Here is a 27,237-nt window from a genome sequence, read left to right on the forward strand (position 1 = left end):
TCGCTGGGAGCATAGATTTTAAAAGATCTCACCCATTGTTTCACTCTGACCCAACCTATAAAGTATGTGAGCCACTGGATTCTGGAGTATGGTGGCGACATTTTATGTTAGGAAAATTAACCGGGCAGAGACGAGGAAAAACCTGGCTTCAGAAAGGCTCTGACTTCAACTGCTGGGCAGGGGGTGGTGGGAAATTGTCCTGACAGCCCTCAGGTTCTAGGGTCACCAAGACAACAGAACTGCTATCTCCAGACACCTGTCTCGGACCTCTTTAATGTTACCTCCCCTACTCAGTGGCATACATGGCAGGGCACACAGTCTCCTGTCTTCTCCACTGCACCCACAGAGCCAGCTGCCCTGCCCAGCCTACACAGAAGAACCAAGGAAGGAGGGGGAGAAGGTAAAGAAGCAGGACTTGATAGATGGCGAAGTGTAGCACACTGTCCTTAACCCTTGAGGGAGCAACAGACCCCCTAGAGAATCTGAGACAACTGTGGGACTCTCCTGAAAATTCACAGCCTCACTGAACTCTGCATACAATTTGTGGAGTGGGCAACTATGGACCCTATCTTCAGAATCCCTGATTCAGGGAATCAAATTAGAGGGATGAGTCAGATACTGAGTCTTCACAAGTCAGAACAAGGATGTTTTGTTCATGAAGTCAGAAACAGCTGAGAAGATAGTGAGTTGAGCTGCAGACACTTAAATATAAGGGATAATCAAGCAATCAAGAAGAAATGTACAGCAGACAGCTGGAAGCAGTGGGAGCGAAGCTTGAGTGAACTTAACTTGAAAACAGATTTGGGAATTACCTACAAAGGGAAGGCAGAAGGCACCCCAAGAGTAATGTGCAAAGAAAGAAGAGCACTGGGTTGAGGCCCCCATGATTGTGAACAGCCTGTGAGCAGAGGGTGCAAGGTCAGTGTGAGAGGAGGAGGTCTGTAAGGAGACAAGGAGCAAAACATCTTCATCCTCCTGGAGGCCAAGGGTAAGAATCTCCTCTCTGTTCCACATGGAAAATCTGGACCACATGACACAGAGGGAGGAGGAGGGTCTTGCACTGTGTGGCCCTATAGGTCCCTGACAGCCCCCAGAGTTCAAGGTTTGGGGCTCACTTTTGAATGAGCCTTGGCAGTTCCAACACAACTTCTTCACTGAAAAGATATACAGGTGTGACTCCTTCAAAGCCAGCCACCAGAGTCAAAAGGTCTCAAGCACACAGTGTGATGAGCAAAAGCCAGCATATGGGAACCCCTACAGGATAAATGACAGTGTGAACAGATAAATTACAAAACAGAGTAAGCATATATAAATTTAAGAGACAAAAGAGACACTTCAATCAAATGCCATATGCAGACTTTATCTGGATCCCAGTTTGAACAAACAACTATAAAAAAATAATGAGACAATCAGGGACATTTGACCATGACTGAATATTTGGAAAAAAAAATTAAGGAATTATCATTGTATTTTAGGCATAATAATGGTGTAAAAACCATGGGTAGCTCCTTGTCTTAGAGATACACTAATAATGTATAATGAAATACTTTTGGATAATATACACTTTGGGGATAGGTTTCCTAAAAAAATTCAGCTTTTTTTTTTTTTTTTAAGGGGAGGGGAGGAAGGCAGAGTGTAAATGAAACAACATTGGCTAGGAGTTGGTAACTGCAGAAGCTGGTGATGGATGGATGGTTGACAAACCCAAACCAAGTATCCATCATTTTAGGAGACTCTTTTCGTTCAAATTCTGAGGTAAACGCTAAATTCAATTTTGGGGGAAAAGGCCCCTTCCTTGCTACCAGAATATATTACAAAACACTAGTATTACTTGTTACTTTTATTACTTGGTATGCAAATAGGCAAAAATATAATTTAAAAAACAAAAACATGCTTTAAAATGTAATCACATGAAAGCAATCATCTACTACACAAAAATGTGTTCAATTTGTCTAAGGTGATTACCCCATTAGGTAAAACAACGTCACTTAAAGGAAAAATTCTTCCCCAGTGCATCCTCTTTATGAACCAAACAATGGAAATTTTTCACCTCAGCAAGCTGGCCTCAGGGAGGCTCATCCCTGTTGCCTAGATACCGGTGATATCTCCCTACGGTGTTACGGAAGGCTCTGGCACCCCTTGCACCCCTCTGCAAAGAAGACTGGTTAAGGTTCATCAGTCAGAAGTTGTGCCTTCCTCACACATTCCACTGCTCAGACAGCTACAGGGCTGGTATACCATGTACTTGTCTGTCACCTGCGAAGCCTTGAAACAAAAAGAAGTCTATTACATTTGCTAAACTGGTTTTTACAATTGTATCAACTCCAGTCCTAGCTCTCATCCACCTGATTTCTAACAATTCCTGAGAATTTTACTCTAAAGTCACAAAGCAGGTCAACCAGCTGGAGTAACAGTTAACCGTTCAACTGATGTTTGCCTCCAGAAAAAGTTACTAAGTGATCCACTCACTGGCCTATTACATCAATATGATAAAGTATTCATTTTGCTCAGTTTCTAATTCTGGTAGTGGTTAAAGTTAAAACAATAACAATACTGCCCTGAAACTTCTCGTTAAATACTTAACACCAGATTACAGGATGCAATTACACAAACTCCACAGCAGCAATCTATGTAAATAAGCATTTTAGTTCACTTAAAATGTTACCCTGATAAAAATGCTAATACAGCAACTAATTAAATACTAGAATTCATCAAAACTACTGTAATTATGGCGCTTTATACAAAGTATCATAAAACTTGTGATCTGCAACATTTCTGTTACCACTTTTTAGAAGTTTTAGTACTTAAAACTATTTTTTCAGATGATTTTATCTTATTCTTGTTCTATGTACATTTTGTTACCAAAATGCTTCATTCCAATCAGTGATTAGTTTTATTTCCCCGGTATTTAAGAGCACTAGATTTTACTGGTTTTTACATTTTCTTTTCACAATATTTGGACTCATTTTTCCGCAATTCGGCTTTAATATATGAAACTGAATAAAAGCCAAAAATGAAACAAATCATTAGGACGCAAAAGACAAAAAACAGTCTGTAATCCAACGTGAACGAAATGAAAGCTCCATCCATGGTGAAGCTTATCACTATTAAGAAGACGTCCCCGGATCCATTTTAGGACTTTTTGGGATAAGAAGGTTAGGTGTGCAGACTCCCCCACCAGACACCAGCTGACAAGCCCAACTGACATTCAACACTCAAAATGGCTGCACATCTGCCGGCCGCAGGTAACCGTACCTGAGGCGTTGGGCTGACTTCTCCAGCCAAAGACTCAAGGAGACCCCCGTCAATAACCCGGAAGATCGTGGCCACCAATGTCCTGGGGAGACCCCCTCAATGACCCAGGAGATCTTACCCTCTCCAATGACTGGAGACTTCAATGACAGGGGGAGATCCCGCACCACCAAAATATCCGAGAGACACCCCCCCCCGCAATGACCAGGTAAGATTCTGCCCGTCAAAACCAGGGGAAATCGTCTCTCCCCAATAACCTGAAGAAATAATGCCTCTCTCAAATGACCCGGGGAAATCTGGCCCCACAAGGACCCTGAGAGATCTCTCCTACTCCCATCATCCCGGGAGAGCCCCTCCCAAAAAACCCGGGAACACCGCTAATGACCAGAGACCTCGCTCCCCGACGACCCGGAGAAACCCTCCTCCAAAGTCCCTGGGGCGGCAGAGCGGTAGGCCGAGCAGACCGGGCGTTACCTGCTACCTCAGCCGGTCCCGCGGAGCTTCCGTCCTATTGTTTCTCTCCCACCAAGATGGCGGCCGCTGCGGCGAGCCCCGCCCCCCGCGCCTCACTCCCGGAGCCCCTCACTATTGGCTCGCACCGGGAGCCCAGCTCGCGGACTGGGCGGCCCAAAAAGCGCTGTTGCTAGGGCGCCCGGATTCGTTGTAGTGGCTTCCGGAAGGGGCGGTGCATGGGGCGGGGTTAGCGAGAGAGGTGGAGTCTTGTCTGCCTCTATGGGAGAGAGTGGCCAAGGAAGTCAGGTTGGGTGGACAGGTGGGCTTCGAGCCCAGGGGTGCAATATGGGATGCCAGGGGTACAGATGGGTCAGCCAACTGTACCATTTTTCCTGGGTCCCAGCGGTTTCCTGGAGTGCAGGACTTTCAATATTAACATTGAGACAGTCTGCAGCAATCTGGGAAGTTGGTCACCCTAGCAGATGGATGGACAGAGGACCGGATGTGGCTGGACGGAGAGATGGACAAAAGAGTGGCTGTAGACGGTGGATAAAGGGCGGTTGTATGCACAGGTGGACAGATGACTGGATGTAGATGGATGGACAAATGACTCGATATAGAGAGGTGAACAGAGGAGTGGCTGTATAGTCCTTTGTGGACTGGTGGGTGACCCAGTGTCCAACCCAGGTTCCACCAAGCTCCACACTACAGAGCTTGTCTGAAGCTCGTTTGTTCTGGGCCCTGTGTTAGCCAGAAGGTCTCCCACCTGAGTTAATATCATTGTGGCTGGCAAAAGCAAGGGAGGATGGGGATGCTACTGAGAGTGGGTAGAGCCTCCTACCTGTTCTCTGCTCTTTTAAAAAATCCCTGTGTGCTGGCTGTTTGCAGAGGTGTGGATTCATGCATATACTCATTCATTCAACAACTATTTATGGAGCATCTGCGCTCTGTGCTGGAAATACAGCAGTGAACAAAAACAGTAGGAAAAAAAAAAAAGCCTGCCCTTACGAGGATAGGCAGGAAAGATTTCCTGTGACCAGCTGATCTCTCCTCTCTTGGAAGCACAGTCCCTGAGTGGCTTCCAGGGCCCCATGCCCTCCTGGCTTCCTCTGACCTCACTGGTTCCTCCTCTTCACCTTTTCTCTGTCTACACTATTGCTCTCATAATCTTACCCAGGGTCATGGCTTCAAATTCCACTTACATGTCTATCACTCCCAAAGGTGTATGTCCAGTCAGACCTTTTCTGAGTGCCAGACTCAATGTCCAGCTATGGACTAGGCACCCGCACTCTGACTTCCTCTTGGCACCTCAAACTCAACTTGTGCCACCCTAGCTCCAGCTCATCCCCCAAACCTACTCCACCCCAACTCCCCCAGCTCAAGTGATGGCAGCTCAGTCCTTCCTACTGTTCAGGCCAAACACCTCAGACTTTGTCTTGACTACTTTCTTTCCCACTTACATTCAATGTATCAGGAAGTCCTGTTGCTTCCATTGCATCATCTACCCAGAATGAGACCACTTCTTGCCAGGTCCATGGCTTCCACCTAGTCCAAGCCACCACCATCTCTCCCCAGGACAATGTCACAGCCACATCCCAGTCTTTTGCTGCTGCCCTTGCCACCTTCAGTCAGTTCTCCACACATCAGCCTATGAATACATGAGTCAGGACCTCTCATACCCAGCTCGGAACCCTGCAGTAGCAACTCCCCCAAAGAAAAGCCAGAGCTGGCAAGGGCTCCATTATTCCCCATTACCTCTCTGCCTGCATCTCCTTTGTTCACCTCTAGAAGCACTGCTCATCTCCTAAAGTTTCTCGTGTCACAGTCTGTGCACTCTCATGTCTAAAGTGGAAATCTCTTTTGCTCATGGATGTATCCTGACCACCTCAAACACCAAGTAAGCTCCAGAAATACCTGTTGACTGGACTAAATAAAAAGAATGCCATGTGGTATTAAGTGATAAAAAATAAAATGGGGCAGTGGGATGTTGTGGCAGGATGAGAGTGCCCCAGACCAAGGCTAGCCCTGGGTCAGGCCAAGAAGGCCCTCCACACCCAGTGGAATTACACCCGGCCCAGCTCCTGCTCCTGTTTCCTGTCTGTGGCTTCAGGACCTGCAGTAGCTGCTGTAGCTACAGAATAAAAGCCCAACAGGCACCAGTCTCTCAGGCCTTCACAAATAGGCATGGCCCCTTCCTCTGCCCACCTAATCTCCCATTCCAGTGCTCCCATGGGTGGGGAGGAAACTGGACAGGGCAAGGTCTCCCTGGGGGCAGTCCCAGTCTTAATTCACTCTTCCATTCCTTCCATAAGTGCTTAGCCAGGGCTTACTGGGGCTAGATACTGGGTACATGGCAAGAATGGACACAGCAAGAATTCAAATGATTTACAGAGTCCTTACCATCCAGCAGGGAGTGGATGGGGGAGCATGTGAAGGATGAATACAGCAAATAACTAATTATGGGCAGAGTGAACAGTGGTGGAAAGGAACCAAGCTGATGTACAGAGTATTGTGTTTATGTCTAAGGCAGCAGGAAAGGTGAATCTGAGAAGTGGACATCAGAGCTAAGATCAACCAAAGGCATGACTGATCAGGGAAAGATCTAAGAGAAATTATTCCTGGCAGAAAGCATAGCAAGTGCAAAGACCCCAAGGAAAGCACAATTTTGGCATGGTGGAAGATTATGAAGATTGTGATTGGGTCTAATGGAAGAAATAGCTCAGAGCTCAATGAAAAGATGCACAGAGCACAAGGCATGAGGGAACAGACCAGAGATTTGGGGGCCAAATCCAGGAATCCTGATGTGCAAACAATCGGAGTTCCCGACATAAAGAAAATGCTGTGTTTGCGTATGGGAGGTATTGAGCACATTCCCAGGCAATATGGAAGGGAAAGACTATAGTAAAATTCTTAAACTTCAGGGAGAAAGAGGACATTGTACAAGCTCCCAGATGGATAATACAAGTTATCTACCAAGGAAGAAGAGCCAGCTGTTCTCGAACTCTCCCCCTTAACACAGGCACATTATTTGCTACCTATGCCCAGCCAAGGGACAGTCCTCATACCTGGAGAGGGAAGGTAGCCACTAATGGAATGGAAAAGTACTAGAATTTCCAAATTACCAAAGAAAAATTAAATGAATGACATCTTCTTAAAAGAGAGAGGGAATTCCCTGATGGTCCACTGGTTAGGACATGGAGCTGTCACTGCTGGGGACCCAGGTTCAATCCCTGGTCAGGGAACTAAGATCCTGAAAGCTGCGAGGTGTGGCCAAAAAAAAAAAAAAAAGAGAGAGAGAGAGAGAGAGAGGGGAAAGAAGTGTTATAAGTTAGCTGTATGAAATTGCTAGTATTCAACTGTTTTGACCTATAAAAATGGTAGTTTCGAATAGCTCAGCTGAATAAAAAGATGAAACCACAAAGTAAAAAAATAAGAAAGTAATTATGGAATGAGCAAAGTCAAGCATATTTATCATATTAAATAGGGACACCCTGAACCCCCTTTAAAGACCTAGAGACTGGCTTAGAAAAACAAAACCCTGCCACGTACTATTTATAAGAAAGACACTTGAAACCACAGGAAAAGAAAAGGCTGAAAATAAAGGAGTTGGCAAAGAGTGAGGTCAGGCCAGCACAAACTAGAAGAGAGCAGGAGTAGCCAGTGACATTAAAGAAGGTAGGATTTAAGGTGACAGGCATTGAGCAAAATAAAGAGGACCACTACCTAACAAAGGCACAATTTATGAAAAAGATATGAAATATAAAATAATCATAAGTCAACATACACCAGGTACTAAAACTTTTTTCTTCTTAATGAGGAACTAGACAACATTGGCATTAACTCTATTATTATTACACATTGGCTTAGAGTTCTAGCAAATGTAATAGGGCAAGAAAATGAAATGTTATAAATATTGGAAAGAAAGAGATTACACACTATCTCTTTAGTTAATGCCATGATTGTAAATCTAGAAAATCCAAAGGACTTTCTTGAAAACTACTACAATTAATAAGAGAAAATTTAAGGTGATAAATACAAGAAAAATATATTTAAAATAATAGCATTTACTAAAAATAAGCCTCTAGAAATAAATAAAAACAAGAAAAACATTCAATTGATAATAACTATAAAATATTTAGGAATAAATTATTAAGAAAAGTATAGGAACTGTATAGGCGGGAGACCTATAAAATCTTATTAAAGGGGACTTCCCTGGTGGTCCAGTGGTAAAGAATCTGCCTTCCAATGTAGGGGACCCGGGTTCGATCCCTGGTCAGGGGACTAAGATCCCACATGCCCTGGGGCTTGTGCCACAACTACTGAGCTCCTGACCCTCAACTAGAGAGCCTGTGTGCCACAAACTACAGAGCTCACCCACCCTGGAGCCCATGCACCACAGCTACAGAAGAGAAAACTGCCCGCCACAACTAGAGAGAAGCCTGTGCACCGCAAGGAAAGATGCCGCATGCCTCAACAAAAATCCCGTGTGCTGCCACTAAGATCCCATGCAGCCAAAAATAAATAAAAAATGTCTTTAAAAAATCTTATTAAAGGACATGAAACCTATAGAATATTACTAAAGGATAAGATATGAACAAGTGGAAAGACATACTAAATTCATGATGTGGTGTGTGGTCCAGATCTCAGCCCTCAGCTGTCTCCCTCTGAAAATGGTCCTTGGCAGAAGGCAGCCACCTCACCCAAGGTTAACCACCCACTCTGAAGGTAACCTTCTGCCCTCCTAGCTACTACTTCTCCTGCAGAGGTAACCACTATTCTGACTTCCGTTACCATGGATAAATTTTGCACATTTAAAATTTCATATATATTGAATTATACAATATGTACTTTTTTGGTGTCTGGCTTTTTTATTCAATGTTGTGTCTATGAGTTTCATCCATATTACTGTGTATTGCTATAGTCTTATCTCTTTCGTATCTATATAGTATTCCATTACATGACTATACCACAAATTATCCATCTGTTCTACTGTTGATAGCCATCTAGATTAATTCCAGATTTTGGCTAGCATGAATATAGTTTCCATAGATGTTTCTTCACGTGTCTTTTCGTGGACACAAACCATTCATTTCTGCGGCATATAACCCAGGGTGTTTTTGACCCTTCCACCATCATCCTTATCATGCTGCCTTTTGTCTTCATGCTTGTGGGCCCAGCTTTGCTAGGTAGTTACTGTCTCTCCAGACATCACATTAGTATTCAAAGCAGGAGGAAATCCTGCTGTTGGCACCAGCCACATCTTTCCCCTTTATCAGGTAAGCAAACACCTTCCCAGAACTCCCAGCAGATTTATATTTGTTATTTTTTTAATTAATTAATTATTTATTTTTGGCTGTGTTGGGCCTTTGTTGCTGCCCGTGGGCTTTCTCTAGTTGCTACAAGCGGGGGCTACTCTTTGTTGCGGTGCGTGGGCTTCTCATTGCACTGGCTTCTCCTGTTGCGGAGCATGGGTTTCAGTAGTTGTGGCGCATGGGCTTAGTTGCTCCGCGGCATGTGGGATCTTCCCGGACCGGGGCTCGAACCCGTGTTCCCTGCATTGGCAGGCAGATTCTTAACCACTGTGCCACCAGGGAAATCCCTAGCAGACTTATATTTATTTCTCAATGACTAAAACTGGGTCATTTGTGGCCACCCGTAGGTGTAAGGAGGCTGAGAGTTCAGGGAATGGAGTCAGGGAATCACTTGAGACTGGACACTTGCCACCCTGGAAAAAATCCAGATTTGTTAGCAAAGATGAAGGAGAAAAAGCTATTGGGAGGCAGCCAACAAAATCTCACAAACTGAAAAGATGTTCAAACTCATCAGGAAGCAAGGAAGGCAAATCAAAGTGAAAAATGTAACAATGGCAAAACTATGGAGACAGTAAAAAGAACAGTGGTTGCCAGGCATTTGAGGGAGAGGGAGAGATAAATAGGTGGAGCACAGGAGATTTTTTTAGGGCAGTGAAACTATACTGTATAATATTATAATGGTAGATACATGTTATTAGAATTTGTCAAAACCCATGGAATGTACAACACAAAGAATGAACTCTATGTAAACTATGGACTTTGGTTGATGATGTGTTAACATTGGTTCATTGATTGGAACAAACATACCACACTAGTGCCGATGTTGATGGTGAGGGAAGCTGTGTGTTGTGGGGGAAGGAGCTATATGGGAACTCAATTTTGCTATGACCCTATAACGGCTCTAAAAAAAAAGTCTATTTTTAAAAATTAATTAATTTGGTCCCACCGGGTCTTATTTGCAGCAGGGGGGCTCCTTAGTTGTGGCTCGCTTACTCCTTAGTTGTGGCATGAAAGTCTTTTTTATTTTTTTAAAGAGTAGCAATGAGAATAAGTCACTTTATATTTAGTAGACTAGCAAAAGTTAAAAAGAGCTACACCAACTCTGGCTTTCAGGGATGTGAGGAAAAGGATTTGTCCAAACACTGTTGACAAAGGTAAGATCAGTTATAGCCTTTTTGGAAAGCAATCTGACAAACTCCACTAAAATAAAAATACATATGCGGAACTTCCCTGGTGGTCCAGTGGTTAAGACTGCCTTCCAATGCAGGGGGTGTGGGTTCCATCCCTGGTTGGGGAGCTGATATCCCTCATGCCTCAGGGCCAAAAAAACAAAACATAAAACAGAAGCAATATTGTAACAAATTCAATAAAGACTTTCCACATCAAAAAAAAAAGCATATGCTTTTGGGCCCTATAATCCCAATCTTGGGATTCTCACTTATAGAAATAGGTGTAGTGGAAAATATTTGCAAAGTGATGGCCCATTCACAAAAGCACAGTTGGTGACATTTTGGTACCTCCATATTGTTCTGGTTACTATACTGTGTAACAAATTACCCAAACTTAGTGGCTTAAAATAGCAACATTTATTTTGCTCACAAATCTGCCCTTTGTGAAGAATTCAGTGGAGACTGCTCTTCTCTGCTGCATCAGTCTGGGCTGCTGAAAAGCTAGGGCTGGAATCATCGGAAGGCTCCTCACTTGAATTCTGGTGTTTGATTTTGGCTGTCAGCTAAGACTTTTCTTTTTTCTTTTTTTTTTTTTCTGGCCGCGCAGCCCTCAGCAGTGAGAGCGCCGAGTCCTAAGCACTGGACTGCCCAGGAACACCCACACGTGGCCTCTCCATGTGCCCTGGGCTTCCTCACAACATGGTGGTTATTAGTTTCCAAGGGTGATTGTCCCAAGAGAGAGCAAAACAGGTGGAAGCTGTATCATCTTTCTAACCTAGACTCAGAAGTCACAGAGTCATTTCTGCCTGATTCTATTCATTAGAAGCAAAGTCATTAAGGCCAGGCTATATCCAAGGAGAGGGAAATTAGACTCCACATTTTGTAAGAGAAGTATTGGAAAGTGTGTGGACCCGTTTTGAGTTTTCATCAAAAAGAAGGAATTGGAATAAATAATACCACTTGAATTGGAGGGCCTGCCACAAAATTAAGATGAGAAAGGTAAGATGCAGAAAGGTGTATACAGAATGATCTAAATATGTAAACCAAAGACAAACCACTCTGTGTAAATGTGTGTATATATGTATAGTGTGCATATATATATATATATATATAATTATATAAACAAGGAGAAATGTAGGCAACATATTCTTGCAACCAAGGGTTCCAGAGAGTGATGGTGATAGAAGGGAGAGGCAGAGGTAAGCACAAGAGAAAAAGATAGAAGACTGCACTAAAAACTAGAAGTTAGGATGGGTTCACCCTTATGCATTTAATTATAGGTATATATTTCACCATACGAGGAAAGTGATTTTTTTGGGGGGGGGGTCAGGCTGAATGGCTTGCGAATCTTAGTTTCCCGACCAGGGATTGAACCAAGGGCCACAGCAGTGAAAGTACTGAGTCCTAACCACTAGACCTCCAGGGAAGTCCTGGAAAGTGATTCTTTAGAGAGGTATGTTTAGGTGATAAAAACAATCAAGAAAGACCTTACCTTAAAACTCAGGATAGAGCAGGGAGGAATGGCTGGTGTGCCCCAAGAGGGGCTGCAGGGACCTGACAGTGCTCTTCATCTGGGTTGTACTTTGTGAGTGTTTGGCCTATGAGAAACCAGTGAGCAGAATGTTCTTGTTTTATGCACCCTTGGTATATTCCACGCTTAAAATTTTTTTTGATTTAAAAATGAAAGGAAAGAAAAGCAAACGTTGCAGAAAGTTCCCAGTGGGTAGAGTGAAGAGACAGGAGAGGGACCCTGGCCTGGGACTACTGGACACTCGGCTCAGTGGAGTGTCCCAGATGGAGGTATAAATTGGGAGTGAGCAGCATGGAGATAACACCCCAAGCCAGGCTGTCCCTGACAAAACCTCCCAGGGAGGGAGAGAGGAAAACCCAGAGTGGAGCCCTGGGTTGCTTCAACATTTAACTCTAGCCTCGGTAAAACCTGGCAATGGAGGTTGGAAGAAAACCAGGAGAACTGGATGCTCCTGAGAAGGTGGTGTGTTTTTTTGTTTGTTTTTGGCAGTGCTGCTTGGCTTGCGGGATCTTAGTTCCCCGACCAGGGATCGAACCCGTGCCCCCTGCTGTGGAAGCGTGGAGTCCTAACCACTGGACTGCCAGGGAATTCTGAGAAGGTGGTTCTTGAAGCAGGAGGAAGTTTGCCATGGTGAATTCGGCTGAGACTCCAGAGAGCCGGCTCTGTCCTCATCTGTGCATCAGCTCTGTCTGCCCGTGTTAGCCACTCGGGAGGGCAGGGTTGCGCTGTGACAAATGGGAGGTGAGGAGGCAACTGCAGGCAAATCTCAAGGCTTTTGCTGTGAAGGGAGAACAGTGGGGCAGGAGCTAGAGGAGGACATGGGGGACAGAGGAGGAGCCCTGAGCTTCTGACCCATCGCTTCTGTTTTTTCCCTAAAATCAAGGTGAGGCCATTGCTGGGGGAGGGTGAGCAGGGATGCAAGAGGTTAGAGGACAGGGCCAGGCAGCAAGCAGTGCAAGGGGCCTGGAGGTGAAGGATGGCAGGGAGGTGCTGATCAGAGACCTCATCTCAGGGATGTAACCAGGCCCCAGGCAGGAATGGGCCAGGGTGAAAGAAGTCGTCCAAAGGTGGAGGGGATGAGAGTTGGACCAGGAGGTTGAGGAGACTACAGTTGGGGAGCCTGATTTATGTGTGTGAACAACTGTGGCTCCCCTGTGGCACCTTGTCCCTTCCACGCAGCCCTGGCCCGGGGCTGGAATTGAGGTAGCGCTCCTATCTGCTAGGGCCTGGGCCTGGGGAGCGGTGGGGATGGGAGTGCATACAGTTGTTCTGGAATCAGACATCTCTCGGAATTCCTTTCCCTTCCTGTTTCTCAAATAGAGCTGGTCATTCTCACTCAACCCACCCTCTCCAGCCTGGAGTCCTCGCAGGGCCCCCAGCACTCAAGGGTTGGATATGCATCTCTGAGTAGGGAACATGATGTTCTCACCTGGGCAGGGGAGGGACTCAAATCCCAGACGTTCCCCCAACCCCAGCCAGGCCTGGGACTGGTCCATGTGGGGAGGGGCTGGCTGCAAATCATTCCTAAGATTTTTTTTTTTCCCAAAACAAAAGGCAGCAAAATTACCAAGAAAATGATTCCACAGGGCCAGAGTGGAGGTGATTCCCAGCATCCTCGACACATACACCCTTGTTACCAGCACATGTGGGAAGTGAAGACTCTAGAGAGGCACTCGGAAAAATTCCCATTGTGTTGGAGGCCAGCCTGGTCTCAGTGGGCCCTACACCTGCACTTTTTTTTTTTTTGCGGTACGCGGGCCTCTCACTGTTGTGGCCTCTCCCGTTGCGGAGCACAGGCTCCGGACGCGCAGGCTCAGCGGCCATGGCTCACGGGCCCAGCCGCTCCGTGGCATGTGGGATCTAACTGGACCGGGGCACGAACCCATGTCCCCTGCATTGGCAGGCGGACTCTCAACCACTGCGCCACCAGGGAAGCCCCTACACCTGCACTTTTAATGTACCTTCACTTGCATGTTGTAAACCTGGCCCTTCGACCAGGTCCCAGATGTGAGGCTCGCCCTCTTATGTTATAAAATAGTTTCACCCATTTATCAGGTACTAGGATAACCCACCCTAGTTTTCAGTCAACAGGCCAGCTCTGTCAGAGAGTAGGGGCTGCTTTTTCTGTGAGCCCAAGATGCCCAGCTTAAAGTGAGCACAATGGGAGAGACCACACCAGCCACTGGGCTCCAGCCACCTACTGTAGTTGGGCCTTGGCCCAGCCCAGGCATGTGAGAGGCAAGGCTGGAATCCTCCTGGGCCAATGCCTGTGGGCAAAGCCAAGGGCAGCGGGGGTGGACACCTTCCCATAAGCCTACCTCTTTCTTCACAGTGGAGCAAGCGAAGGCCCTAGATGAGAACTCCAACTCATCCTCATCTGACTCGCCTCAGGCAGGAGCTGCCAGCCTGGTGGAACCGTCGTGAGTTCTGAGGTAGAAGCAGTGCCTGAGTTGGAGGTCTGCGGGTCATATACCCTCTGTCCCCCAGCTCCATCCTGTTTGGGAAAGTGCTATGGCTTCCAGAGCTGCCACAGGGAAGAGCCCCTCATTTAGAGGTCCAGGCCGATTCCTGGGGTCATCTGAGCCCATGCATGGCCCTATTTCTCACCCCAGGCATGGGGCTGGCCGCACAGCTCTGAGACAGGATGCCAGTGGTCCAAGGTGGCTCATGCAGGATTCTCACTTGCCTGGAACTAATGCACCTGCCTGTCCTACAGGCCTAAGACTTAGCTTCAGGTCCCTTGCTTCTTCAGCTGTCTGGGATGGGCTCATGGCAGGTATGGGAATGTGTACTGCAGGTGTCCCTTCACGCCCAGGCCTTTCATTTTCAGAATAAAAATGTCCAGTTTAACTATGCTTGAATATTATGCTGGAAAGTGCTGGTCTGCTCATCTGGTGGGTCTGGACTTTAGCTCTTCCTTTTTACTTGTTTGCTAGGAAAAAAAAAAAATACAGCTGCACACCTCTGCCTCCTCTTTCTGGGGATTGGAGGGCCTAGCCAGAGAGGAGATTGCTGGATCCTAGCTTTCAGCAGCATATACAGTGGCTTTTGACCCTTGCCTCAGTGCAATTCTGCGGAGGGAGGAAGGGCCATGGAGATTTGTCTGGTACTATCTGTTTCGACAGCTCTTCCCCAAGAGCTGACTGGCAAATACCCATTCTTCTGCCTGTCAGGATGGACTGATTAGTGAAGTCAAGTCCTGCTCGCTTTCCTAGTGTCTGCGGTAGCTCCCAGTCCCCCTGTGGTTTCATATTCCGGTCTGGTCAGCCTCCTGCCCTGTAGTCTTCAAATGGGCTGGGCATTGCTTGACTCTGTGTACTTAAAGACACAGAATAGAGAGAAATGCCCACAGGATCAAGGATTCTATTTGGGAAAGAGTCAAAGAGGAAGGGGTGGAAATGTCACACAAAAGAGACACTTCCCACAAAATTTGATTCTTAGCACATCATCAGAGAAGACAACCTAGGCCAGAAAGGCATATCCAGCGAAACTTAATCTTGATATTTAGGATAACTAGTATGAAGATGACAATTTCTGAGATGTCCTTACCTGGAGGGAGCTTTCCTTAAAATCTTAAATCTAGTCTTTCTCTTTTGACAGCTTCCTAGATGCTTCTGTAACCATAATTATGTGATGCAAGCTAAAGCAGTGAGGAACATTGCATGCTTGTGTGTCCAAACTACTCACTTTAAGAAGAGGCAATGGGAGCCATATAGAGAAGAGCAGCATGACCAAGGGCAACAACAGGCACTGGAAGCATGATCATCCTTGAAATAGGAGACTGGGGCTGCTGTCCATGTGAGTCCAGAAACATGAGGATAAGCTCCATAGCACTGGAGGAAAGGTCCAGGAATGCCCTTCGGACCCCAGCGTCATTACTCTTGATAATTCCTGGGACTTAAACAGTGTCAGGAATGGCCACAGCAGGTAATCAAGATTTTGTTCAATGAACAAATGAGCTGAGTCAGACCTAATTTCTGACATTCTAATTCAGAACTTAGATAATACTCATCTCATCTGAATTCACAACTGATTATTTAATATGTTCCTGGTTGACACTCTGCATTTCCCCAATCAGGTAACAGTATGTATCACTGGCTATCATCTGTGATAAGGCATTTGTCTGTAGAGAGGATGGGTAAAGGAAGCAAAATTCATATTTAACATGAATGTCTTGTGAAACAACCCCAATTTCCTTAATCACATTATAAGTAATACTGTTTTAACTCTGTTGCTATAAAGTTGATGCACTAAGATTGCTAAGGATATATTCAGGTAATTTTTTAACTTTTGGCCACACCACGTGGAATGCAGGATCTTAGTTCTCCAACCAGGGATGGAACCCATGCCCCCTGCAGTGGAAGCGCAGAGTCTTAACCACTGGACAGCCATTGAAATCCCAATATTCAGGTAATTTTGATGGCACAGATTTCTAGCTTCCTGTTAGAACATACATAGAAAGCAAAGTCCTCCTAAGATATTCACTCTTCAAGGCTGAGACTGTGGACCATATGATCTTGTCATAGTCCTGGCACTTCCTAATTGTTCATAGCAATACCACCACCAAAACCACAAAGGCCAAACCATATTTAATTTTTAAAGCCTTGAAACAAGGTCAGTTTGGCTTTGAGGGTTCAACTACTAGTTTCTTGGGCCCCACGTGGATATTTTTTATATTCACTTATTACTTGGCCCTTTTGTACTGCCAGGTGAAGGCAAGATCAAAGTGGAACATGATTTTGTTATAGAATGAGCTTCCTTTGGACACTAGGAAGCAAACTATAAATACAGCAGGCTATCGCAAAGTCATTGCTAGTTCTGGTTACAGCCATGTTACAGAGAAGGAAATAATCAATATTGTCAGACAGGAGATATTTTCTGCTGGGCTTCATTGGTGAGTATATCTTCCCCAGCAAGGGATATACTGGATGCCCTTGTACACCATCCCCAAACAATTCAAATACCATGTTGTCATGGTTAATTTTATGTGTCAACTTACGGGCCATGGGGTGCCCAGATATTTGGTCAAACATTGTTCTGAGAGTGTCTGAAAAGGTGGTTTTGGATGAAAGTAACATTTAAATCAGTGGACTGAGTAAAGCAGATTGCCCTCCCTAATGTGGGTGGGCCTCATCCAATCAGTTGAAGGTCTGAACAGAACAATAAGCCTGACTCTCCCAAGTAAGAGAGAATTATCCTGCCTGACTGCCTTCAAACTGGAACATCATCTCTTCCTGGGTCTTAAGCCTGCCAGCCTTTGGGTGGGAAATATGCTATTGGCTCTCCTGGTTCTCAGGTCTTCAGACTCAGACTAGAATTAAACCATCAGCTTTCCTATGTCTACAGCTTGCCAACTTGCCCTTCATATCCTGGAACTTACATAACTGTGTGAGCCAATTCCTTATAGTAAATCTCTCTCTCTCTCTCTATTTTTTTGGCTGTGCTGTGCAGCTTGTGGGATCTTAGTTCCCTGACCAGGGATTGAACCTGGGGACATGGCAGTGAAAGCGCCAAGTCCTAACCACTGGACTGCCAGGGAATTCCCATAAATCTCTTTATATATACACACACACACATACCTCACACATACACGCTATTGGTTCTGTTTCTCTGGAGAACCCTAATATATATGTCCAGGCCTCCTCTCTAATTTTTAAGAGCTCACACCCCAATCTCAAAAATGTACCTGCTAGATGAATGCTGTGATGGATAGAACCCTGAAATGAGGACAAACACACAACACAAGGCTGCGCCAAAAATTCAGATATGATTTGTCAGCCTTTATTAACCAAGAGCAAAGCTGAGCCCTAGAGTTTCCTTTTAAAAAACCCAACCTTGTTTATGGCAGACAATGATTTAATCATATGTTCAATACTACAGAGCAAGAATTGATCACCTTCTAATCACTTATTCTTCTGAGATTAAAATACAAGTGTAAAACAGGTTAAAATAAGATTCTCCCCAATGATTTAAAAATAATTCCAACTGAGAGACATTTCAAACACTATGTGTAGAACTCAGGACCAAAAAAGACCTTAAAACATTTTTACCTTTGAGGTAGCACAATAATGCTGAATTAGATTTCTTTTGTTACAATGAACTTAGGAAAACAATGAGGAATCTACCTTTTGCTCAAGGTGGGCTAAATGGTTTTCTGCAAATCCCCCATGAGTTTAGTGACAGTTTTCTCCTTTTTTTTAGAAGTATAAAGATAGCCCTGCAGTGTGTAAAAGGAAACCCATGGGAAGGCTGCTTCCCATAAAATAGACATTAGAATCATTGAGGAACGTCAGCAGTCAAGGACAGGAGGAACAAGAGGTAATTGTAGTGAAAAACCAAAACAACTTGTATCTTGGCAAGATTGGTTTACAAGTGCATGTCAAGAACAAAAAATTCAACATTAGCCAACTGAAAACAAAATATAAAAGATAACATTCATGGGTCTTTTTCATTTTTCTCTGTGCAAAAATGCTCGTTCAATTTTCCTAAATGAGAGAATTGTTTGTACACTGTGACAGGACATGGAAATGCTGTGTGCCCAGGGGCTGTTGGGTGCCAGTGGCACCTCTCACTGACTACTGTACCGTTGTGACTAGAGAATCTGGGCAATAAGAGGATGAACATGACCTCTCCTGGCTGGAGAATCATTTCTTGACACTTTGCTGCTGAATTTGCTCGTTAAACTGTTCAAAGAAAAGCTCCACCCTGATTTCTAAGAATCTACTGCAATTATACATAACATATTTATATATAAGGACTATGGACTAAGAGGACAGAGCAGATGAACCCTTCCTTCAGAGAATACAACCAAAAGAAGGAAGTGGGTGTGATAAACTGGGGCCAGCAGGAAGAATACTACTGCAGCTTGAACCTCAAGGCTCTCAGGTACATTCTCCACCATGCAAAATCAATAGCAAAGCCAGAAAAGACAGCATGAAGCTCTAAACCATCATAGAAGAGAACAGTATAAAACAATTATCAAAAAGACCTCTTCCTGGGCTTCCCTGGTGGCGCAGTGGTTGAGAGTCCGCCTGCTGATGCAGGGGACGCGGGTTCGTGCCCCGGTCCAGTTAGATCCCACATGCCACGGAGCGGCTGGGCCCGTGAGCCATGGCCGCTGAGCCTGTGCGTCCGGAGCCTGTTCTCTGCAACAGGAGAGGCCACAACAGTGAGAGGCCCGCGTACCGGAAAAAAAAAAAAAAAAAAAAAAAAAAAAAAGACCTCTTCCCAACACATGCTCCTCCCTGTGAGGCTCAACTGTCAGTGCAGGACTTGCCCAGCACAATGTGGACACCAGAGTCCTGAGCTGAACTTGGTCTGCCACCTTCAATTCCTCATGCTGTAAAGAGAATTGGAACACTGTCAGACTCCTGGCACCTTGGTAATGGCTGTGTCCTTTTCACTCACACTGGTCCCTGTAAAGTCTCCCTTCCTCAAGTCAGATCCTCAAGGGGCCCTATACGCAGTGAGGGTCTGGACTGATGATCCATATGTCAATCCGCAGTTAGAGCAGGAAGACTTAAGCCTGATGAATCTACTTTGTAAAACCGAAAGCATCAGTAAGTTGGGGGTGTCAAAGAGGCTCCTATGAAGGGGAAGATTGAACTGGGATGTGAAAGAGGGCAAGATGAGAAGTCCCATCCCTAGCAGCCTGCGGGAGTGACTGGGTCGGAGTTCACAGCTGGCCCTAACTAATGCTGGCATGCGGGGTGTAAGGGAGCATCCACTGTGTTTGTTTATTTATTTATTTTTATTTTTAAAACATTTATTTTATTTGGTTGCGCTGGGTCTTAGTTGAGGCAGGCAGGCTCCTTAGTTGTGGCTTGCCAGCTCCTTAGTTGCAGCATGTAGGCTCCTTAGTTGTGGCATGCATGTGGGATCTAGTTCCCTGACCAGGGATCGAACCCAGGCCCCCTGCACTGGGAGCGCAGAGTCTTACCCACTGCACCACCAGGGAAGTTCACCCGCTCAGTGTTTAAACAGAGTCCTTACACAGTCTGGGGGCTACACCTCTGTGTCACTCCTGAAGTTGAATGTACCTATTACCTGTGTAAGAAACAGGTATGGTTCTTGTCTGCTAAAGTGCAATATCTGCTTTCTTAATTTATATTTGATAATAAAGCAACACCATAGAAAATAAGAACCTCAGAAAACCGTGGGAAAAACCACACAGGCTTTCCCAGTGCTAGCTCCTGTTTTGGAGTATTAGTTACAATGTTTCACAATTCTGAGAGCTGTAAGGCAGGCTACCTAGGGCAGTCTGAAAGAGTCCTTCTGCTTTCACTTCATGGAGCACAAGAAAAAGGGAGAATTGACCAAGGTTGTGATGGGTCACCACTCTGAAAATCTCTTGACCATACTGTTCATGGCAAAAGCAGACAGCCTGGCTTAGGAGGACAATGGAAGGTGACCATATGGTCTCTATCACTGTCTACAACAGGAATGACTCAAGCCCCAGCATGTAATCGCTTAGGGATTTATTGAGATATACAAGTTTAAAAAATTCATATTGGAAAGGGCCTCTTGATTTAATATAAACTTGGCTATGACATCCAAATTTATCTTTAGGTAAATTTCATACTGCTCTTAGGATCTCTTGTAGCATCTGATTCTAGGTTATTCTGAAGAAAAAAAATTTCATTCTGAAATATATCTGGTTAATTACGATAATTCATTAGATTTCCACCTGATATAATCAAAAGGTTTAAAAAGTTTTAAAATACAAGCTAAATTACTTTCCTCTGGGATTAACAACTGGAACCCTAAATATCCCAACATCTTTTTTTTTCTTTTTTTGCAGTACGCGGGCCTCTCACTGCTGTGGCCTCTCCCGTTGCGGAGCATAGGCTCCGGACGCACAGGCTTAGTGGCCATGGCCCACGGGCCCAGCCGCTCCGCGGCATGTGGGATCTTCCTGGACCGGGGCACGAACCCATGTCCCCTGCATCGGCAGGCAGACTCTCAACCACTGCGCCACCAGGGAAGCCCATCCCAACATCTTAATTAGAAAGGTCTTTGCAGTAATTCTATGAAATTGTAAATGATGCTGATTTTTAAAAACTAACAAAAAGAGCTGATCTTTAAGATGAATGCCTGAGTCAGCTGACAAACTGATATATATGAATATGTCCAGGGAAATTCTCTAAATAGAGAGTTCGGTTTTTTTTTCCAAAAAAATAGCTGCTGCTTCTTTAAAGAGTTTAAAAATTGATGGTTCAACAGCAAAGCTACATAACAACTCTGGAGTAGAGGGAAAGGTCTCTCTTTGCCAGCACACTGCCATCAGTAAGAGCAACTGGTAATAAGAGATGGGCAGGAGTTGCCCAGGAAAGTATTTAGGTCAGATACAGTGATGGCACTCCCAGACCCCAGCTCCTTACAAATGGACAGCAATTCACTCATGCAAACTGCACAGAGATTAAACAAAACAAAATCTACTAAAACAAAATAAAACACCCCCGCCCCCAACCCAGAAAACCTTCCCTGGCTCTCTGCTACCTGTAAAATGTGCTAAACTCAAATTTTCTGCTCTAACGTGGGTTCCGATGTCTGATCAGTGTGCTTTGGGGTGCTGACCTGCTGGGCCCTGGGCAGGGTGTCTCCCTAAGCATCACTGAGAGTTTGGGGACAGCTGTCATGTGTGCCACTGTCAGCAGACAGTACAATGCCACAGGACCACAGACCTCCATCACATCTGCCACCATTTTTGATGGTAAAGCCAAAGGCTACAGTTGTGGACTTTCTCAAAGGACAAATGAGGAAACGGAAGGCTATAAAAGGTTGGGGGAGGGTGTCTACAGTTATACAACAGGTTTGTGCCAACCTGTGGTAACTTCTGAAAGCAACAGTAGCAGCAAGAGAGGAAAGGAAGATGTTTACACTTTGGACTTTGTATCAGGCACTTAAATTTTTGGAGAGACATGCCATTTTGAACCAGAGATGTGAAAACTGGGTTGGAGTAATCATTACAAGTGGTCTAATAATGGGCTTTCAGAAGCAAAGTGGAGGTGTGGGTTGAACCTCTACCCATCCTTCAGTGCTGACTTCCAAGTTTTCTAAACGCCCACAGCCATAGCAATGGCAGTGGTGGTGGCAACAGCAGGAACGGTTCTGTCACATTTTCTGTTTGTGTTCTGTGGCTGACTGGAAGGTTTTGGTGTCACACTGAGAAGGCTCTGGGGTGTGGCACACCTACTGCCCAGGATCTATCAGATCCATGCTGGAGCCGAACATCTTCACCAGCTGTTCCTTGTAGTGTGAGATGTTCCTCTTCATGATGTCCATGCAGGGCCCCAGAAGCCTCTCAAATGCTTGTACATCCATAACTGCATTGTTAAAAAGAGGTGAGGGAGAGAATAAGTTCTCTACACCAATAATTCAGTCATTTCCCTCATGCAAACCTTTTCTTAAACATATCCATTCATGTTGTAGGAACTGGACTATTGGATACTGGACACTTGGAGAAAGAAGGGATGTTTCTATGTGAACACAGCAGGACTATGTCATCTAAGTTTGAGACTTTGCAGAGCGCAGCAGCCCTCACTCCCTCTGTTCCCACACAGCCCTGGACACCTGTCTCCATCACTGCTCTTTCCACACAGCCAAGGCGTCTATATGGCTGTTCATAGGCTATTGTCAGTTCTCAAAAATGTTTGCTAAAGGAACACATGAACCCATTTCTGGTTGGTCACACAAACTGTTCAAGCCTAGGTGTGAGTGAGAGCTGACAGAGTAAGTCAAGGCTTGCTGATGGGAAAAAAATACTGCATGTTAGAAAAAAAAACAACACTAATGCATATAGAATTTTTCTTACCTAAGCATTTCACATCTCCCACTGCATAAGCCGAAGCAGCTCTGGGTTTGTTGGTGACCAGTGCAAGCTCTCCAAAGTATTGCCCCTTATGGCAGCGGGCAATCTCGACCTCTTGGTTCCCACCATCCTTGTTTGCTTTAGTCTAGAGCAGGTGGAGAACATGACCAGGGCTGATTCCAGAATCACAACTAGGCACATCCAGTTGCACACACTTACATTCCCTTTTCAGTACACTTAACAAATTACTTACAAATTCATGTTGCAGAGACTCTAATTGTACCATGTAAACTGCATGGGCTAATCTCAGTGGCCTGGTTTAACCAAATGAGTTGGCTTTTACCAAGAGGTAAGGTGTGTATATATATGCATAATATTATTATAGTATATATTAATATAGTATATAAAATTATGTTAATATACTATATAATATATAACAATGTATATTTTTATATATTTTATATTTATATATTATACATATATGAATGCGATCCATTTGGTAGATGCTGACTCTGAGACACAGGGTAGAAGACAAGGCCTTTTGCTAATTCTTCCTAAATAACGTCAATGCTTCTCATAGGTAAACAGTCACAATTCAGGGCTACTTCTTTTTGACTTGAGGCCATGCTTTTCTCGGACAATACTTTACGGCGACAAATTTTATTTTTAGGTACTACCTGCATCTTAAGTTAGTGGTCCCCCTACCATATTTGTTTAGAAAAGTTAAGTAACTAAATATTTTAAAAAGTAATGTTCAACCTTGAAATTTGGTGGTTTAAGAAATCAAGCAGGTTATACTTTGTGCTTTTCAAATTACTGAAAATAAGGTACTATATTTTATTTACTATCTAGAGTTTCTTATATTTTTTAAACAAATCCATCTGCTAAGCTAAGCAATAATTTAAGTAAAAAAATACTTATAACATTAATAAGAATTAGTCTAAATCTTTAAGAACGACTTTGTTACAGGCAGATAAATAACTTTTTAGAGGTTAATTTGTTATTATTATTATATTTTGGCTGCGTTGGGTCTTCGTTGCTGTGCGCAGGCTTTCTCTAGTTGCAGCGAGTGGGGGCTACTCTTTGCTGTGGTGCGCGGGCTTCTCATTGCGGTGGCTTGTCTTGTTGCAGACCACGGTCTCTAGGCGCATGGGCTTCAGGAGCTGCAGAGTGTGGGCCCAGTAGTTGTGGTTTGCAGGCTCTAGAACGCAGGCTCAGTAGTTGTGGCACACGGGCTTAGCTGCTCCGTGGCATGTGGGATCTTCCCGGACCAGGGATTGAACCCATGTCCCCTGCACTGGCAAGCGGATTCTTAACCACTGCGCCACCAGGGAAGTCCCTGAAGGTTAATTTAGAAAAATAAACAAAAGTACCACACTGGCTTACATGGTTTGACTTTTCCTCCTTTCACACTTCTGCCCTGACCTGTCTGCTCTGAAGTTGATCTGCCCCTTCCAAGCCAATGCTCTCTTTCCAATTTCTGTTGTATTCTCTGGGACTGCAGACGTGTTCATGTCTACCTAGTCCCTTCTCTAGAGTAGCACTTATCACACTGTACTGTGAACACCAGCCCCCTGTGGGTTTTGATACAATGCAGATTGTGATTCAGTAGGTCTGGGGCAGAGCCCAAGACTGAATTTCTGACAAACTCCCCCTTTCCCAACCCAGTGCCACAGTGCTGCTAGACCTACAAACCCAACACTATGCTGTGATCAGTAGGTGTCAATGAATATGAGAAATGTACAAACATATACCAGTAGTCTAAAAACTATAAGTAAAAAAATATATTTTTAATTAGGAAGCAAGCCATCTTGTAGGCAGTAATCATATTTTTCTTTCTCCATGCTTAACTTTTACAAAAAATACTCCATAAAAGGTTTTACACTAGGCTGATTTAGTATTATATGTAACTCAGTATTTTAACAAGTTCTTTATTCTTAAAAAAATTGAAACAGGAAATCTGATGATGATGGATTTATGGTAAGAATCACTCTTCCCATCTATAGGTCACTGTGTTTTCTAGGTCTCCCTATCCATCAAATGGCCATAATAATAACTGTCCTAGAGACCTCCCTTCCTAGTACTCTAAAAAGGAAGCTTTTTCATATTCAACACTCACATGTATTTTTTTTTTTTTTTTTTTTTTTTTTTTTTTGCTGTACTTGGGCCTCTCACTGTTGTGGCCTCTCCCGTTGCGGAGCACAAGCTCCGGACGCGCAGGCTCAGCGGCTATGGCTCACGGGCCCAGCCGCTCCACGGCATGTGGGATCTTCCCGGACCGGGGCACGAACCCATGTCCCCTGCATCGGCAGGCGGACTCTCAACCACTGCACCACCAGGGAAGCCCCTCACATGTATTTTTTATTATATAATTGCCCCATTTTCTGTTAGGGTGCTTATCCTTTTTCTTATTGATTTGTAGGCCAATATTTCTCATATCATTAATTATGTAACAGAGGTAAAGGCAATAGGAACAAGAAAAAATATACTAAATCTTTATCAATGAATGGGCTTAAACATTGGTCATTGTCAGTCACATATCTCACATAATGGTGGTTTTGAAACACTAAACACACTCCACATTTTTAAAGCAAACAGTTACTTTCTGTGCATATACCTGGCATCTGGATCTCCCCTGACATAACTCACACCATCACACATAAACTCACCTTGCTTTTAATCAAGATGCTCACTTCGCCGGACTCTATAATGTAAAAACTATCAGCCTTTTCACCCTAAAAAGGGAGAGGAGGTCAGGTCAGAGCCATATATATGTATTAAAGAGGGACACAGAAATAGATCATTTTCACATTGCCTGAGCTTGAATTGGTATTTATTTTCCAAACCTACAAACCAGTAAATGGCTAACAAGTTCAGAACTAAACGAGAGGATCCTGATTGCCAGGGATGTTAGTCTAACTATGACTGACAAACATCTCTCACTTCCTAACATGGAGTATTCACATCTGTCTCCAGGAATATGCCCCGGCTGGTAACTGCACAGAGCATCAGTCCGCGCACCACAATGAAGAGTAGCTCCCCCGCTCACCGCAACTAGAGAAAGCTGGTGCGCAGCAACGAAGACTCAATGCAGCCAAAAATAAATAACTAAAATAAATTTATTAAAAAAAAAAGAAAAAGAACAAAAAATTTGGAGGGCTTAAACTATCTGATTTCAAGATTTACTATGTAAGGCTACTGTAATCAAGACAGTGCAGTATTATTAACAGAGAGACAGACATTGATCAATGGAACAAAAAGAGACCAGAAATAGACCCAAACATATATGGCCAATTGGTTTTCAATGCAAGTGTCAGGCAATGGGATAGGAAAATCTCCTCAACAAATGGTGCTGAAACAACTGGACATCCATATGAAAAACCCTAACCTTATACCACGTAATTAATTCAAAATGGATCATAGATCTAAATGTAAGATCTAAAACTATGAAACTAGAACTGCACGGCTCAATACAGTAGCCACTAGTCACATGGGCCTACTGGGCACTTGAACTATGGCTTGTATAGATTTATAGGTGCTGTAAGTGTAAAATACATATTGAATTTTAAAGACTGAATATCCCCCAAATGTAAAATATCTCATTATTAAATTTTTATATCACTTAGGTGTTGAAATGTAATATTTTAGATATATTAGGCTAAATATATATTATTAAAATTAAGTTCACCTGTTTCATTTTTTTTAATTTGGCTACTAAAATATTTTAAATTGTATGTGACTCACATAATATTTCTATTGAACAGTGCTTGCCTAGAAGTAAAACAGGAGAAAATCTTACTAACTGTGCAAACATTTTTTTTTAATAGGGCACAAAAAGAGTGAATTACAAGAGAAAAAAATGACAAACTGGACTCGTCAAAATTAAAAACTTTTGCTTTTTAAAAGGTATTATTAATAAAATGAAGAGACAAGCCATGGCCACAGCCACATTTTGGGAGAAATATTTGCAAATCATTTGCCTGATAAAGGATTTGTTCTCAGAGTACATAAAGAATTCTTACAACTCAATATATTAAGAAGCCAAATGACCTAATTTTAAATAGGGCAAAAGATGTACTTCACCGAAGAAAACATATGGATGGCAAGGAATCACAGGAAAAGATGCTCACCATCATTAGACATTAGGTAAATGCAAAATAAAACCAAAATGAGATACCACTTCATACTAGGATGGCTAACATTAAAGACTCGATACTAAGTGCTGATGAGGATACAGAGCAACTGGAACTCTTGAACATTGCTGGGGGAATGCAGAATGGTACAGACATTTTAAAAAACATTTTGGCAATTTGTTAAACCTATGTTTACCATATGACTCAGCAATTCCATAAAAACATATGTCTATACAAAGACTTGTATGCAAATGCTTATTGCAGCTTTATTCATAATTGCCCAAAACTGGAAAGACCCCAAGTGTCTCTCAACTGGTGAGTGGAAAGATGAATTATGGTACATCTGTATAATGAAATACAATACAGCAATACAGAAATACAATACAGCAATAAAAAGGAATGATCCTCTGATACATTACAACAACATGGATAAATCTCAAAAACATTATGCTAAGAGAAACAAGTCAGACACAAAAAAACTACACATTATATGGTTTCATTTATATGAAATTCTAGAAAAGGAATTTTTAGAGCGATAGAAAGCAGGTCAGTGGTTTCCAGGAGCAAGGGAGCGGGT

General features: G+C 43.8%; 2 protein-coding genes and 1 long non-coding RNA gene across 11 annotated transcripts in view; 1 reads left to right on the top strand and 2 right to left on the bottom strand.

Moving 5' to 3' along the window:
- IP6K2 (inositol hexakisphosphate kinase 2) overlaps positions 1 to 3,881 on the bottom strand; it is a 29,246-nt gene extending 25,365 nt beyond the window's left edge. For 2 of the 6 annotated variants that reach the window (XM_033864904.2, XM_019931620.3), the window contains exon 1: positions 3,727 to 3,881. The gene's annotated coding sequence lies outside the window, so the exon portion shown is untranslated. Of the gene's footprint in view, positions 1 to 1,115; positions 1,970 to 2,050; positions 2,266 to 3,255; positions 3,392 to 3,644 lie in introns of those variants that run through there. The other 4 variants (XM_019931623.3, XM_019931626.3, XM_019931622.3 and 1 more) reach the window with 4 other exon arrangements.
- Positions 3,347 to 27,039, top strand: LOC109549371 (uncharacterized). 2 transcript variants are annotated; one of them, XR_012324023.1, is made up of 4 exons: positions 11,251 to 12,458; positions 14,050 to 14,149; positions 15,318 to 15,644; positions 26,355 to 27,039. It is a non-coding gene; the product is annotated as an uncharacterized lncRNA (long non-coding RNA). The 2 variants fall into 2 exon arrangements; XR_002175659.3 differs by lacking the exons at positions 11,251 to 12,458; positions 14,050 to 14,149 and adding an exon at positions 3,347 to 3,460.
- Positions 17,477 to 27,237, bottom strand: part of PRKAR2A (protein kinase cAMP-dependent type II regulatory subunit alpha) — an 80,740-nt gene continuing 70,979 nt past the window's right edge. For all 3 annotated transcript variants that reach the window (XM_019931618.3, XM_073787947.1, XM_073787948.1), the window contains 3 exons: positions 25,197 to 25,262; positions 22,531 to 22,672; positions 17,477 to 22,042 (listed from right to left, as the gene is read on the bottom strand). In XM_019931618.3, coding sequence (XP_019787177.1) covers positions 21,909 to 22,042; positions 22,531 to 22,672; positions 25,197 to 25,262 — 342 coding nt within the window. In that variant the 3' untranslated portion in view covers positions 17,477 to 21,908. The remainder of the gene's footprint in view (positions 22,043 to 22,530; positions 22,673 to 25,196; positions 25,263 to 27,237) is intronic.

Source organism: Tursiops truncatus, chromosome 10 (genome assembly GCF_011762595.2).
Source record: "Tursiops truncatus isolate mTurTru1 chromosome 10, mTurTru1.mat.Y, whole genome shotgun sequence".
NCBI classification, from domain to species: Eukaryota; Metazoa; Chordata; class Mammalia; order Artiodactyla; family Delphinidae; genus Tursiops; species Tursiops truncatus.